General features: G+C 39.5%; 4 protein-coding genes and 2 non-coding genes across 6 annotated transcripts; 5 read left to right on the top strand and 1 right to left on the bottom strand.

The window, feature by feature from the left end:
* The first annotated feature begins 219 nt into the window (after positions 1 to 219).
* Positions 220 to 3,188, top strand: LOC103318630 (putative aldo-keto reductase 1). Its single transcript, XM_008220034.3, has 7 exons — positions 220 to 378; positions 844 to 1,011; positions 1,267 to 1,470; positions 1,652 to 1,824; positions 2,274 to 2,370; positions 2,526 to 2,679; positions 2,884 to 3,188. Exons 1-7 carry the CDS (start codon positions 319 to 321, stop codon positions 3,075 to 3,077), a joined length of 1,050 nt encoding a protein of 349 aa, XP_008218256.2. The 5' UTR covers positions 220 to 318; the 3' UTR covers positions 3,078 to 3,188.
* A 324-nt stretch (positions 3,189 to 3,512) lies between these two features.
* Positions 3,513 to 3,583, top strand: TRNAG-GCC (transfer RNA glycine (anticodon GCC)). Its single transcript has one exon. It is a non-coding gene; the product is annotated as a tRNA-Gly (tRNA).
* Positions 3,584 to 3,637: 54 nt separating this feature from the next.
* LOC103318629 (putative aldo-keto reductase 1) lies at positions 3,638 to 6,541 on the top strand. Its single transcript, XM_008220033.3, has 7 exons — positions 3,638 to 4,394; positions 4,501 to 4,668; positions 4,770 to 4,976; positions 5,118 to 5,290; positions 5,434 to 5,530; positions 5,885 to 6,038; positions 6,205 to 6,541. Exons 1-7 carry the CDS (start codon positions 4,335 to 4,337, stop codon positions 6,390 to 6,392), a joined length of 1,047 nt encoding a protein of 348 aa, XP_008218255.2. The 5' UTR covers positions 3,638 to 4,334; the 3' UTR covers positions 6,393 to 6,541.
* On the top strand, positions 3,666 to 3,736 carry TRNAG-GCC (transfer RNA glycine (anticodon GCC)). Its single transcript has one exon. It is a non-coding gene; the product is annotated as a tRNA-Gly (tRNA).
* Positions 6,542 to 7,828: 1,287 nt separating the features above from the next.
* LOC103318628 (putative aldo-keto reductase 1) lies at positions 7,829 to 9,956 on the top strand. The gene is made up of 7 exons (XM_008220031.3): positions 7,829 to 8,034; positions 8,145 to 8,312; positions 8,420 to 8,623; positions 8,787 to 8,959; positions 9,051 to 9,147; positions 9,265 to 9,418; positions 9,507 to 9,956. Exons 1-7 carry the CDS (start codon positions 7,975 to 7,977, stop codon positions 9,689 to 9,691), a joined length of 1,041 nt encoding a protein of 346 aa, XP_008218253.2. The 5' UTR covers positions 7,829 to 7,974; the 3' UTR covers positions 9,692 to 9,956.
* On the bottom strand, positions 9,770 to 13,004 carry LOC103318627 (acetyl transferase 1-like). Its single transcript, XM_008220029.2, has 2 exons — positions 12,458 to 13,004; positions 9,770 to 10,955 (listed from the first exon to the last, which is right to left on the bottom strand). Exons 1-2 carry the CDS (start codon positions 12,881 to 12,883, stop codon positions 10,005 to 10,007), a joined length of 1,377 nt encoding a protein of 458 aa, XP_008218251.2. The 5' UTR covers positions 12,884 to 13,004; the 3' UTR covers positions 9,770 to 10,004.
* Between the last annotated feature and the right edge of the window lie 452 nt (positions 13,005 to 13,456).

Here is a 13,456-nt window from a genome sequence, read left to right as displayed (position 1 = left end):
CTTTCATGAAACTAAGAAACTTGTTCCTTTATAATATTGACAGAAAAGATTGACACAGATTTGAAACTTCAGATCACATTCGAGAGTTTTAGTATAGACTTGTGCAGACCAATGACATACTCGGTGATCTAAAAGAAAGAATGATGTAAGCAATGACGATAAGAAATCGTTTTAATGTTAAATAAAATAACAATTACCATGCACCTTTAAATAGGCTCGTCTCTATTCTCTGTCTGAACTCACAGAAGTAGCAATCTCCAACTTGAGCACCAATTAGGGAGTAAAAAGATTGAAGTGAAACAAAGAAGAAAAAGCAGAATGGCTGAGGAGCAGATAATTCAAATTCCCAGAGTACAACTGGGAAGTCAGGGTTTCGAGGTAAAACCCATTTCTGATCTTTGAATTCAAGTTTCATAGCAGCAAGAAAAATCAAAACTTTGTGGCCATTGTATTTCTTCGTTACTTTCTTCTGTTATATGCGTGTTTTTCAGCATAAACTTAAAAACCCCATGTACTATAAGCAAGCACATTAGTAAGGACGGACCAATGTCAACAAAAAAACTTGTTCTTTCACAGTCATCGGGCTTCAACAATCAACACAGATCACAGCAGAAAACAAGAATAAGAACCTCTCAAGGCTTCCCTGTTTTGTGGGTTTTTAGATTAGGTGTTTAGTTTTTCAAAGATTGGCCCTTTTTTGGATTGAGCTCTGTTTGTGGTTATTAACTCTGGTTTAACATTTCTGCCATTTAATTATGTTATTTACTGCCTTCCAATTCCAAACAGAAGGTGGTTTTGTTTAACATTGATTTGTTGTAAATAGAAATTTCATTTCTTGTGCAGGTTTCCAAGTTGGGATTTGGGTGTATGGGGCTTACAGGGATCTATAACGCTCCAGTCCCTGAAGAGCTTGGCATATCAATCATCAAGTACGCGTTCAATAAAGGAATAACGTTCTTTGATACATCAGATGTATATGGACCGCATACTAATGAAGTTTTGGTGGGAAAGGTAAGTCTGCTCCCAAATAGTCTTTCCATAATTCCAAGGTTTTTCACCTAGTCACACGCGTTATGCCCAGAATAACCCTTGGGAGCTTAGCTTATATGCCATCTGACTAGAACATTCAGTGTTGGGATCTTACTAGCTCTCGACATTGAACTAAGGGACTGGTACCATCTAATAAGCCCACTACCTGTTAACTTGCCTTATACGTTGGTCTGCTTTTGTTGTTGGTCATTTGTGTTGTCTTCTGTTTAACTTCAGGCATTGAAGCAGTTACCTCGAGATAAGGTTCAATTGGCAACAAAGTTTGGTATTGTAAAAATTGAAAACACTCAAGTGGTTGTAAATGGCAGTCCTGAATATGTCCGCTCCTGCTGTGAAGCTAGCCTGAAGCGCCTTGGTGTGGACTACATTGATCTTTACTATCAGCACCGGATAGATACAACTGTCCCCATAGAAGACACTGTAAGTGTTACCTATTTTCCCCCACTTTTAAGTGTAATCTTAAGCCTTTTTTCTCTTCTTTTTTCATAATCATGACCCAACCGTCTGAAGTCGTAGATTTGCTTCGACTCTTTTGGTGTGGGACTTCTCACTGTCTTGGTTCTTTATTGACTTTTAATACTTACAATTATTGCAAGGACAGATGGAGGAATTGAAAATTTTGGTGAAAGAGGGAAAAATAAAGTACATTGGACTATCTGAAGCTAGCCCAAACACAATAAGGAGGGCACATGCAGTTCACCCCATAACTTCTATACAGATGGAGTGGTCACTTTGGACTCGCGAAATTGAGGAAGAAATCGTCCCACTTTGCAGGTAACCTCAGTTTAAATTTCAAAGTTTTGTGCAAAAACCAGAGTCAGAAATGAAGCATTGCTACATGTTTCAATACAGTACTCAATTTACATGTTTCCATCTAATTTATCTACCAGTCTACTTATGAGAGTTGGTGTTCTGGGGGATTTCTATGGTGTATTCCTTAGGTCACGCTTCAGTTGGCAGTGCATTTGAGGTCCCCAGTAGCACTTGTGTACCTAGTTGTATCCAGTGAACAAAATAAGAAGTTTAACCTTTCACTCAAAAGGGAAAAAGGAAATTGAATTGGAGGTTACACAACATATATGCTCAAAAAAATTTGTGTTAGAGAGTGCACTGTATGTTTCTTGTTGCACGCTGCTAGCATTTATTCCCAACACTGCTTTCACAATTTGCATGCACGCTTATTTCTCTTGTATAAATAATGATCAATGTGTGTGTTGACATAGGGAACTTGGAATTGGAATAGTGCCATACAGCCCCCTGGGTCGTGGATTTTTTGGTGGCAAGGGAGTGGTGGAAAGTATACCTACAAATAGTTTTCTGGTAACCTACGCCGCTCAGAGATTTCATGTATTAGCTTTTCAATTCTAAATAGTATATGATAAAGAGCATCTCACTCAGACAGCTGCAATGCAAGCCTGGAATTTGTTAATTTTCTCTTGTTGCTGATTCGGTGGCCAATCAATTTGTTATCCCAGGCATCAAATCCTCGTTTGATTGGAGACAACTTTGAGAAAAACAAGGTCCTTTATGGTAACGTAGGAACGTTGGCTGAAAAGCATGGATGCACCCCTGCACAACTTGCCCTTGCTTGGGTTCTTAATCAAGGTGATGGTGTGGTACCTATCCCTGGTGAGTGCCCTGTTCCTTCCTATATAATCTGCCTTATCAGTCACATAATGTGCTGTGTCAAATAATGAAAAAGGGAAACCACTAGTGGAGATTACTTAATAAGAGCAAAGTACCCTGATCAATGTTACTGTTGGACAAATCTCTTTTCTTCTTTGTATAACAAATTAAAACTAAGGATACTTACCTCTCCTTGTGGTTTTGTAGGGACAACTAAGATAAAAAATCTTGATACTAATAGCGGTTCCTTGGGAGTGAAACTCACTGAAGAAGATGTGCAAGAGATTTCTGATATGATACCCATCAACGCAGCGGCAGGGGAAAGAATAGTTGCCAGTTTTATTACCTGCTCATGGAAGTTTGCAGATACACCAGCAAAAGAGAGCACAATACTATCTTAGAAATGTTTGTGTAGGCAATCGGGCCTGCATATATTTTCTTGTAACAGAGAATGTGATGAGATGTTGCTTGTGTGTATTTTTATTATTAATAAGACTGATTTTGGTTTCCAATGCAATTGCAAGTTCTGTGGTGAATGCTGCTCACTTCTGTTGAGATGCCTCAGGTTTTTCATAAATATAGATAGATACTTGAATAAATAAAAGCTAAAATCTATGGGCACCTACCTCAACGTGACATGGGGGCTTGAAACTGGAAGCATCCATGGAAGGCCAGGCTATAAAATTACAAGCATAATTGCCCGGTTGTTCTTATAGTGGGACATAACCTGCTGCATCATCATCAGGTCGAGAAAAAAAGAGGAATATTTCTGGTTTAGAAGCAAAGTGGTGATAATTTTAGTAAAAACATTTAACCTGAAATGAATAAGCATCAAAGCACCAGTGGTCTAGTGGTAGAATAGTACCCTGCCACGGTACAGACCCGGGTTCGATTCCCGGCTGGTGCAGATTTTTTTGGTTTTCACCTTCAAATCAAAACCAATTGCAATGGTTAGAAAATAGTGTGGTTGGAGATAAGTATTCATCCGGGCACCAGTGGTCTAGTGGTAGAATAGTACCCTGCCACGGTACAGACCCGGGTTCGATTCCCGGCTGGTGCATTCCCTTTTTTTAATTTTTGCCTTTCTTTGGAAAGGCACAAACACAATGAAGCTAGATGGATGGATGAAGACAACCAAATCAAGGACTTGAGGGTTAAATTGGGCGGTCAAGTCAAGGACTTGAGGGTTAAATTGGGCGGTCAAGTCAAGGACTTGAGGTGTAAATCTCACATTCCAATTTCAGCTTTGGCTGTGCTCAAATCAGATATTTTCAAGATCCCACCACCTTCATAATTTAAGAAAAGTTGACTTGTTGGGAGTAAAAAACAATCAAAAGTTTGTAAAGTGTGATTGAATTTTCTTGAGCTGGAATTGTAGCAGAGTTGACCCTCAGACCCTGTTATATATTGACACGGCCAGTTATGTCCACTGAAGAATGACGTATTATTATATGTATTTTCAGTTGCCAGAATTGTCCGGAGATTAAAACACAGCAGAGCCAGCCAGTAATGTCAATGCAAAGACTAGTCCAGGCATATATAATAACTGGTGTGCCCAACTCCAATCCTTCCTAACACAGCGTATACTTTGCAGTGCTTATTTAGCCTATCCTATCCTGCTTAAATTTTGGGATCAATCAAAACAAACAAACAACACTATGGCTGAGGACAAGGCAGTACAGATCCCAAGAGTTCAACTTGGAAGTCAGGGATTTGAGGTATTGTATTCATCCATTTAGAACACTACGGTTGATTTAGATGCTTAGTTTCTTCCAATTTTTACAGTTTTGTTTCAAAATCTCTGATCTCCTTGCTCATCATCAGGTCTCAAAACTGGGGTTTGGATGCATGGGCCTTAGTGGGGTCTACAACTCTCCTGTCCTAGAGGAGGATGGTATCTCCATAATAAAACATGCCTTCAGTAAAGGAATCACTTTCTTTGACACAGCTGATGTATATGGACCCCACTTGAATGAAATTCTTCTTGGCAAGGTTTGTGTTTCCACACGCACCTGATTGATTAATTCATGGTAGATATAATTCACAAAGAAGCAGACTATTAGCTAAAATGTATGTGTGTTTATATAATGAAGGCCTTGAAGCAGCTGCCAAGGGAAAAAGTTCAAGTGGCCACAAAGTTCGGTATTACTGGAAGACCTGATCCTCCTAGAATTACAGTGAAGGGCACTCCTGAGTATGTCCGCTCATGCTGTGAGGCTAGCCTCAATCGTCTTGGCGTCGACTACATTGATCTGTATTATCAGCACCGGGTGGACACGACGGTGCCTATAGAGGAAACTGTATGTGATTCTCTTCCTCATTCAGCTAAAAGCACCGCAACTGTATAATATTGGAAGTGCTTTTACATAGCTTCTTGTAGAAATAGTGGGGGGGTGGCTGGAAAATATTGATTAGATACTTTTGTTTTTCCTGGAGTTTAGGTAGGTGAGCTCAAGAAACTGGTGGAAGAAGGAAAAGTAAAGTATATTGGGTTGTCTGAAGCCAGCCCGGACACAATAAGGAGGGCACACGCAGTTCATCCCATCACGGCTTTACAAATTGAGTGGTCCCTCTGGACTCGTGATATTGAGGAAGAGCTTATTCCAGTTTGCAGGTGTGTTCAGAATCCACTTTCAACCCTGAATTGCTTCCCTATTTTCCATTTTTGTAAGGGGAACGCTTGTGGAATGTTCTCAAAGTGTGTCTATGATAACTCTAATTTGTGTCAGTTATTTTGTTCAATGTTGTCACATACAGGGAGCTTGGCATTGGAATAGTTCCATATAGTCCTCTTGGTCGTGGTTTTTTCGGAGGCAGAGGAGTTGTGGAAGGTGTGGCTGCAAATAGTTTTGTGGTAGGTTGTTCTTCATAATCTTTTTCTGCTCAGTCTGTTATAGAAGTAAATGTAGGTTCTGCAGAGTAACAAAAAACTGAGAGAGAAGAGCTTGATTCTAATCTTGGTTTTTTCTTTGGCATTATGTCATTTTAACAAAATCATATGTAAACTCAAAAACCTAGCAGTTCAGTAGTTTTGTGAAAATTGTGCAGTTTTTGTCTTGTGTCTCACTTTTTTATGCAGTTGAAGTACAAAACTACAGGTTCAGGGTGTCTGGATTTTACAACTATAAATTTGAAGTATGTTCTTTTTCTGTGTATGAAAACTAATTTTGGTTGATTGAATCTTGTCCATTTTTCTTTTCTGCTTCAGGCCAACCATCCTCGGTTTGTAGGAGAGAACTTAAACAAGAACAAGGAAATTTACCATCGAATAGAAAGCCTTGCTAAGAAGCACCAAACCTCTCCTATTCAACTAGCACTATCATGGGTTCTGCACCGAGGAAATGATGTTGTGCCTATCCCGGGTGAGTCTTCATTGATTTATAATTGGCATGACACCAATCAAGATTCTTTAACACCAGGGATCTTTTCAGTTTTCTTACCAGCATTTGTTTGCTCATGAAATCAATCAAGAAACGTTGTTTCTGTCTATTGACACGTTGTCCATTTGGTTGTGAATTTCCACTGCAGGGACAACAAAGATTAAGAACCTGGATTCAAACATTGGCTCCTTGGGAGTGAAACTCAAGGAAGAAGACATCAAAGAAATTTCTGATGCTGTACCAATTAACCAAGCCGCCGGTGATAGCGACAGCGGAATCCTGATGCAGTGGCAATGGAAGCTCGCCAACACTCCTCCAAAAGAATCAAAGATCTGAGCTTTAAGACATGGACACTTTTCCATCTCAGTCTTGGACTTTCAGGATATTCTATTTTGTTGAATTGATTGCAAATCAAACTTCTGTTGTATAATAATACTGTGGACAAAACAATCACCAATAAATTCCACTACAATTAATTGCTCTCATACCCTTTTCTTCTTCTTCTTCTTCTTCTTTTTTTTTAGTTTTTTTTATCTTTTTAATGAAGAAATTCTCATTTCTCAAAGTCTATTTTCTTCACTTTTTTAAATTTGTATTTATGGCTTTTAGGTTGTTTAATCAAGTATTAAAGCTTATAGCCGAGCGGCTATACATTTTAAATATATTAATTTTATTAAAGCGTATCGCCGCTTAAAGATTATAGCCGCGCGGCTATACCGTCAACATTTAAATAGTATAGCCGCGCGGCGATATGGAAATAGTATAGCCGCGCGGCTATACTCAGAGATTATCATCGGAGTCGCGAAACAGAAAATGGTGGCTCGCAGCTTTGAGGTTCACCACAGTGACTCCACTTTCGGCGTTTCGGCGTTGACTATGACACCGACGATGGCCTCGAAGTATCTCTCTCCCTCTTTCTCTGTGTCATTTCATTTCCTCCACCTCTCTCTCTAAAACTCAGTTTCTCTCTCTAACTTGCAATTCATTGCAGATTTTCAAATTACAGCTCTTCTCTCTCACCTCCATTCCTCGGGACGTGCAATTTTCAGGTTTAATGAAGAAATTCTGATTTCTCAAAGTCTATTTTCTTCTTTTTGTTGTACTTTTTATTTATTATAAATCTCTTTAAGCAAATAGAAAGAAGCATCGGACGGTTCATTTTAATGGTGGTGGATGCTTATTTTCTGCAAGCTATTCGCACCAATTAATCCGCATAAGAGAACAGCTGTTGAATTGAAAGTGTTGAGCTTGAGAAGAGGCTAAAGAAACTCAAGCTGTGGAGAATAGCACCTATCTGCATTTAGGTTTTATTTAAATTACAGGAAACAATCAAAACAGTGTTTTTGGAGAAAATTAAAGAAGATTAGTATGGCTGAAGGGAAGGGAACACAGATTCCAAGAGTCAAACTTGGAAATCAAGGACTTGAGGTATAATCCATTTCTAAAGCTTCTTTCATTTTCTTTGTATTTTGCATATGATTGCTTCTGCAACAGAAGTAATCACAATTTACCAATCTTTCAAGACTTTCTTGGTTCCCTTTCTTTTGGAGAGGATCTCTATGAATGAAGGAAATGTTAAATCAGAATAGAATAGATAGCATGGTGACATGGTGACATAATGAGTGATGTCAATTGATTGGCCAGTGACATAATAATCCAATGGGTCAAAGTTGTACTAGATATTATTCCCATTGCCCTTGGCATAGTGACATAGTTAGTGATGTCAGTGTAAGACTAGTGGGTAGATATTATGTAATAATCAGTGATGTGTGTGTGGCCAACTTTAAATCCTATAAACAGGTCACTTTGCATCTTTGCTATTTCTCAGTCAGCTCTCAAAAATCCTATTTACATCTGGGATTGTTGATCTAAGAGGAAGCAATTGAAAGCAATTATTTAGATAAAAAAGAGAAACAAAATGACTGAGGGGCAGGGAATTCAGATTCCAAGAGTTGAACTTGGAACCCAAGGTTTTGAGGTACAATATCATTCTGTTTTTCAAATGAAATTTTGTCATTGCATTTTGGCTTGCTTCTGCTTCTGCTTCTGCAATAGACTTTCTAATTCATTTCCTTGCTCTGTCTGCAGGTATCAAAGTTGGGGTTTGGATGCATGGGGCTGAGCTGGATCAACTCCCCTGAGGCTGAAAAGGAAGGAATCTCACTAATAAAAGATGCCTTCAGTAAAGGGATCACCTTCTTTGACACATCTGATATATATGGAACTGATCATTACAATGAAATTCTTGTTGGCAAGGTATACTTCCATCTCCAAGTCCTCATCATTATTCCACTTGTGCAATATTGATCAAGTAACTTAATTAGACTAACTCCACTAATTAGAAACATTTTATCAACATTAAGGCCTTGAAGCAGTTGCCAAGAGAAAAAGTTCAGATAGCCACAAAGTTTGGTGTTGTAAGCTTGGGACCGCCTTGTCTGGTAGTAAGGGGTGACCCTCAGTATGTCAGGGTATGCTGTGAGTCTAGCTTGAAGCGTCTTGGCGTCGACTACATCGATCTCTACTATCAGCACCGAGTGGATCAATCGGTGCCTATAGAGGATACTGTATGTAATTTAATGCGTATGCATATATATAATGTACCAAACTCTGCATATCATGAGTTCATAACAGATTGATTGAAGTCTAAAACTACGCAGTTTTGTGCTAAACGCAATCCCAGAACCCTGATTAGATATTTTTCATTTCTGTATTTGCTTTGGAGTTTAGATGGGTGAGCTGAAGAAACTGGTGGAAGAAGGGAAGATAAAGTATATAGGATTATCTGAAGCGAGCCCGGAAACAATAAGGAGGGCACATGCAGTTCATCCCATCACAGCTATACAAATGGAGTGGTCTCTTTGGACTCGTGATATTGAGGAAGAGATTGTTCCACTTTGCAGGTACATTATATTTACACGCTTGCTTGTGCAAATCTTGGCAAATCACAAACCTCAGGGACGTTTTGTAATAAAAAGCCTTGTTTATATGCAGGGAGCGTGGGATTGGAATTGTTCCATATAGTCCTCTTGGCCGTGGTTTTTTTGCTGGCAAAGCAGTTTTGGAAAATTTGGACTCTGAAGTTCATGCGGTACATATTTAAAAACAGAGCTAATTAAGCTATTTACCTTATACTAATGACTGAGTTTGTTGGTTGATTGAATAATCTTTTTTCCATTTTTGTTGTTTTCGTTTTTGTGATTATCAGGCCACACATCCTCGGATGACAGGAGAGAACTTGGAGAAGAACAAACACATTTACCATAGAGTAGAAAGCCTTGCTAAGAAACATGAATGCTCTCCTGCTCAACTAGCCCTCTCATGGGTTCTCCACAGAGGAAATGATGTTGTTCCTATCCCTGGTGAGTATATATAATTTCTTCGATACGTTATTTACATACATACGTACATTGTTCATCGAGACTATATTTACTGTGAAAATTTCCACAGGGACAACAAAAATTAAAAACCTGGATACAAACATTGGCTCCGTAGCGCTGAAACTCAGGGAAGAGGACCTGAAAGAAATTTCTGATGCCGTTCCTCTCGACCAAGTAGCTGGTGAGAAAACTTACGAACGCGCGAGTCATGTGCAATGGAAATTTGCCAACACTCCTCAAAGGAATCCAAATTAGTCTGACTGATCAATCGAGCTTACAAGGACTAATTGCCTGCTACAGTATTAATTAATTTTGTAATACTCAGGCAGCAAATGAAATGTAACTTGATCTGTAATTGGTTTAAGCTTTCCCAAGTCTTGAAATTTGAAACAAATAAACTCACAGCAGCAAATTCAAGTTTGTCACCCACTTAGAAGCATTGTTTGGATGATATAGTATTAATTAATTTTGTAACACTCAGGCAGCAAATGAAATGTAACTTGATTTGCAATTGGTTTAAGCTTTTCCAAGTCTTGAAGTTAAAATGAATAAACTCAAAGCAACAAATTCAAGCTTGTTTCCCACTTAGCAGCATTGTTGGTTTTAGGCTCAAAATAGGTTGTGCCTCACAGAGCTGGCCCAGCTCCTCCTCTGGCAATGTCACCATAACCATCCTTCCAAGCCCTCCTTCTGAAGCTGGCATCACCATTATGAACCCTTCACCCTCCACATTTCCCACACGGTAAGATACATGAGCTGGCTTCTTGTCCTTGTCAAACATGGCTGCATACATCAATGGCTCCTTCTCATTCATGTGCTCCATGCTAACACATGTCAATTCAGGGCCATACATCCTAAATGCTGCCCCAAACTTACCTTCCTCTCCCTTTTGTGATCCAAACCAGTCCACTCCAGACCAAAACTCCTCCTCATTCTGACTCCACACGTGGCGGTGCACCGCTTCTGCCACGTGCTCCAACCCATTGGCGTTTTCCACTTCCTCCACATCCGGCACTGAAAGCATTGAAAAATGCAAGGCATTGCCATAGTGCCACCCAGAACACAGCTTCTTTCTAGAGTCGGTACAGATTGAGAGGGAGTGCTTGGTGGCACTCTTTGGGGGCTTTAAGCGCGCAATGCTTGTCCAAAACAGTGCAGCCAGCAAATCAAAAGGGTTGGCTTCAGGGCAAGTTTTGTGGATTTGTAAGAGGCCTTGCTCGATCATTGCACTGGAGAATTTGAAAGTGGCTGTGCTCATTTTCTTTTCTGGTAAAGGGGTCTTTGCTGCCACAGACTTGGCTTCATAATAGGCCGCTGCTGATTTTGTTTTTATTATGTCTTGATCAACGGGTCTGCCTCCGAGGGCTGATGACTCCCCGACAAGAAGCGGGTGAGCAATTGCTTGCTTGCGGTGAGTCTCGGCCCACGCCTTGACGAGTAGGGTGACACAAGTTGGGTCTGCATGCATGTGAGTGCAACTTACACCAATGGCTGCACCTCCTCCTTCAAATTCATTTATCTCCAAAACCAGGATTGATTCATATGTTAATGCTCTTTTAATCAAGTTTGGTGCTACATATAATAATGTTTGTTTTCAATCAAATCGAGCATACAATATTATATAAGCAAAGGGCATGCAAGAATTCAGAACTGATCTCCATTCTCCAGCAAGAAAGATAAAAACAAAAAACAAAAGTAATAATGATTGTGTCTCATTTTAATTACATACCCTTCCCGCACAGGAGGGGCGCTGCAATAATTTAAAGCTACCTAACTCGCATGTTTTTTCAAATCAATTTAATTGGGTGTCACATGTTTTGTCAATCAATTAATATTATGGCCACAACCTTTATTTCATTTTCAATCTGTTTGTACAACATATGAAGGCCCAATTATTCCGCCGTACGTGGAATACGGGACCTACAAAAGAGCCTATAAACCCCAATCAAAACATTAAGACTCATTAATTGATCATTGGTAGGGTGAGCTTACGACAACCCTACCTATGTATAGACCATTGGCATGGTAACTCTTCGGCAACCAGCCGGCCGATCCGGCTTAAAGAAAGTGCCTGTTTTACCAAGTTGGACAAATGATACGTGGTAGTCTCTCAAGCAATGCCAATAGTCCCACATCGAAATCTCACTTAAAGTGCACACATTCTAAGATTTATGAGTAATGCTACATTTACCACATTATTATCCCACATTTTTATACCACATGATGTGGCATATGACACATCAATTAAATGAATGAAGTGTATTTTAATAAATAAAATTAGAAAAACAAAAACTAGTATTTTACATGATGTGGTATATACACATCAGCTGCCACATCATGTGGTATAAATTTGTGGTATAAAAAATGTGGTAAGACTAGTATTATTCAAGATTTATAAATTGGGGCATAAGTCCCCCAAATAAAGTATCTGTTTAATTCAGCTACTTAGTCCTTATTATGTCCAAATTGTTATTTACTTCGTCCTTAAGTTAACTTAAGCATCGGAGAGTCTTAGGCTAGTACAACACCGGTGTCCAAGGTTTTATTGTAGCTTTTTGTCTTGTAGATCCTACTCATTTGCCGAAGAGCCCAAGGAGGCCGAAGGTGACGCAACATCTCTAAATCAATTGGCAATAGGAAATAGTCCAACACCTTATAAGTCCTTTTTCCAATAGGACATTTTCACCTTCACATTCTCACAAGAAATCCTTTGGTTGGATTTCAAAAATAATTTTATGCACTCCTCGTATAAGAGTTAGTGATAGTGCTATACATGTGTGGCTAGTTGTATCAATAACTCACAACTAAGTAAATATTTTTAGCATATTACTCGTATTGTATAGAGAAATACGAAAATACGTCATCTTAAACATAAGAAACATATTTCTACTTGTAGAAAGCTTGGCACGTGTATATAAAATGTAATAAATCACTTCAGTATATAGGACTCCTCACCTTAACCGGGACCAAAACAACCAGGATTGAAAAATATTAAAAAAATAATAATAAATAAAAAAGTACCTGGATCCTATAGGGTGACCAAATACTGGGATCATCAGGCATATCATCCCAGACGGTCAAAAGCCTCTCTTCGGAGCCATCAGCAGATCTGAGCCACTCATCAAGTGTGGTCGCCACCCGGGCCATGTAGACCCGAACACCCGCATCATTACACTTAACCTCCCAATTGCCGTCGGGTTTCTGAGCCATCCGACCCATAACCGGAGGGTGCAGCGAGAGGGCCTCGGAGAGAGAGAGCCGCAAAGGGTCCAAGTCAAAACAGCCGAACAACTTGTGCTTGTAGTAGAAGACTACGTGGAGGGTGTGGAGGCCCATTGCATGGTCCAACGCTGTAAGATTGTGGGTCGTGCCGGCCTTCACTGGCCTGCTCGAAACTGCCGTTAGCTTTGAGTGCACCACCACCCGGCTCCGCTGGGTCGTCGACATTATCGCAGAGAGAGAGCGAGAGAGATGTACACAGTACACAGAAGAGAAGATTATAGTTTATGCTCTCTAGTTCTGTAAGAAGACGTAGCGATGTTTGACATCAAAGAGAGATATAGAGAGATATTCTGGGGTTAGGTTAGGTAGGCTATTGACATTAAAGACGGAATCAAATAGTAGTTCGAAGGGCTGTACTTTTCTCCCATTAGGGTTTAAATGAGTTCGGAAGTTGATGATGTAAATATGTCATCAATTAAAGAAGGTCAAAACAAAAAAGAAGAAGGTGCCGAGTGATGATGTGTTTTTCTGTATGAAATTAATGACTACAACCACCACTAATTCAGATGGAAGAAGACCGACCACAGAAAATAGAACCAAATATTATTTGTTCTGGTTAGCATCCTTTTCAATCTCATTAATGTATACATGTTACATGTAGACTTCTTTATTATTGTTAGCCAGTTGCATCGATACCCTTTCGGTTTTCATTAATAATGTTTTGGTCCACTTTCAATTTGATATATGCAATGTCGCTGTCATTCTCATTCTCATTTTCATCGTTCACGTCTCCATCCC

Source organism: Prunus mume, linkage group LG1 (assembly GCF_029339155.1).
Source record: "Prunus mume cultivar Tortuosa linkage group LG1, ASM2933915v1, whole genome shotgun sequence".
Classification (NCBI taxonomy): Eukaryota; Viridiplantae; Streptophyta; class Magnoliopsida; order Rosales; family Rosaceae; genus Prunus; species Prunus mume.
The sequence above is the reverse complement of the archived record's forward strand: the minus strand, read 5'-3'. Positions and strand labels throughout refer to the sequence as shown.

What these genes read in the sequence shown, in the direction of transcription:
- LOC103318630 (XM_008220034.3), top strand. Translation starts at nt 319, where the DNA reads ATGGCTGAGGAGCAGATAATTCAAATTCCCAGAGTACAACTGGGAAGT. An exon ending in TGGGAAGTCAGGGTTTCGAG is followed by an intron (nt 379 to 843) that starts GTAAAACCCATT and finishes TTTCTTGTGCAG; the next exon opens with GTTTCCAAGTTGGGATTTGG. An exon ending in TGGTGTGGTACCTATCCCTG is followed by an intron (nt 2,680 to 2,883) that starts GTGAGTGCCCTG and finishes GTGGTTTTGTAG; the next exon opens with GGACAACTAAGATAAAAAAT.
- LOC103318629 (XM_008220033.3), top strand. Translation starts at nt 4,335, where the DNA reads ATGGCTGAGGACAAGGCAGTACAGATCCCAAGAGTTCAACTTGGAAGT. An exon ending in TTGGAAGTCAGGGATTTGAG is followed by an intron (nt 4,395 to 4,500) that starts GTATTGTATTCA and finishes GCTCATCATCAG; the next exon opens with GTCTCAAAACTGGGGTTTGG. An exon ending in CGGTGCCTATAGAGGAAACT is followed by an intron (nt 4,977 to 5,117) that starts GTATGTGATTCT and finishes CCTGGAGTTTAG; the next exon opens with GTAGGTGAGCTCAAGAAACT.
- LOC103318628 (XM_008220031.3), top strand. Translation starts at nt 7,975, where the DNA reads ATGACTGAGGGGCAGGGAATTCAGATTCCAAGAGTTGAACTTGGAACC. An exon ending in ATGAAATTCTTGTTGGCAAG is followed by an intron (nt 8,313 to 8,419) that starts GTATACTTCCAT and finishes ATCAACATTAAG; the next exon opens with GCCTTGAAGCAGTTGCCAAG. An exon ending in CGGTGCCTATAGAGGATACT is followed by an intron (nt 8,624 to 8,786) that starts GTATGTAATTTA and finishes TTTGGAGTTTAG; the next exon opens with ATGGGTGAGCTGAAGAAACT.
- LOC103318627 (XM_008220029.2), bottom strand. Translation starts at nt 12,883, where the DNA reads ATGTCGACGACCCAGCGGAGCCGGGTGGTGGTGCACTCAAAGCTAACG. An exon ending in GGTCACCCTATAGGATCCAG is followed by an intron (nt 10,956 to 12,457) that starts GTACTTTTTTAT and finishes CTGGTTTTGGAG; the next exon opens with ATAAATGAATTTGAAGGAGG.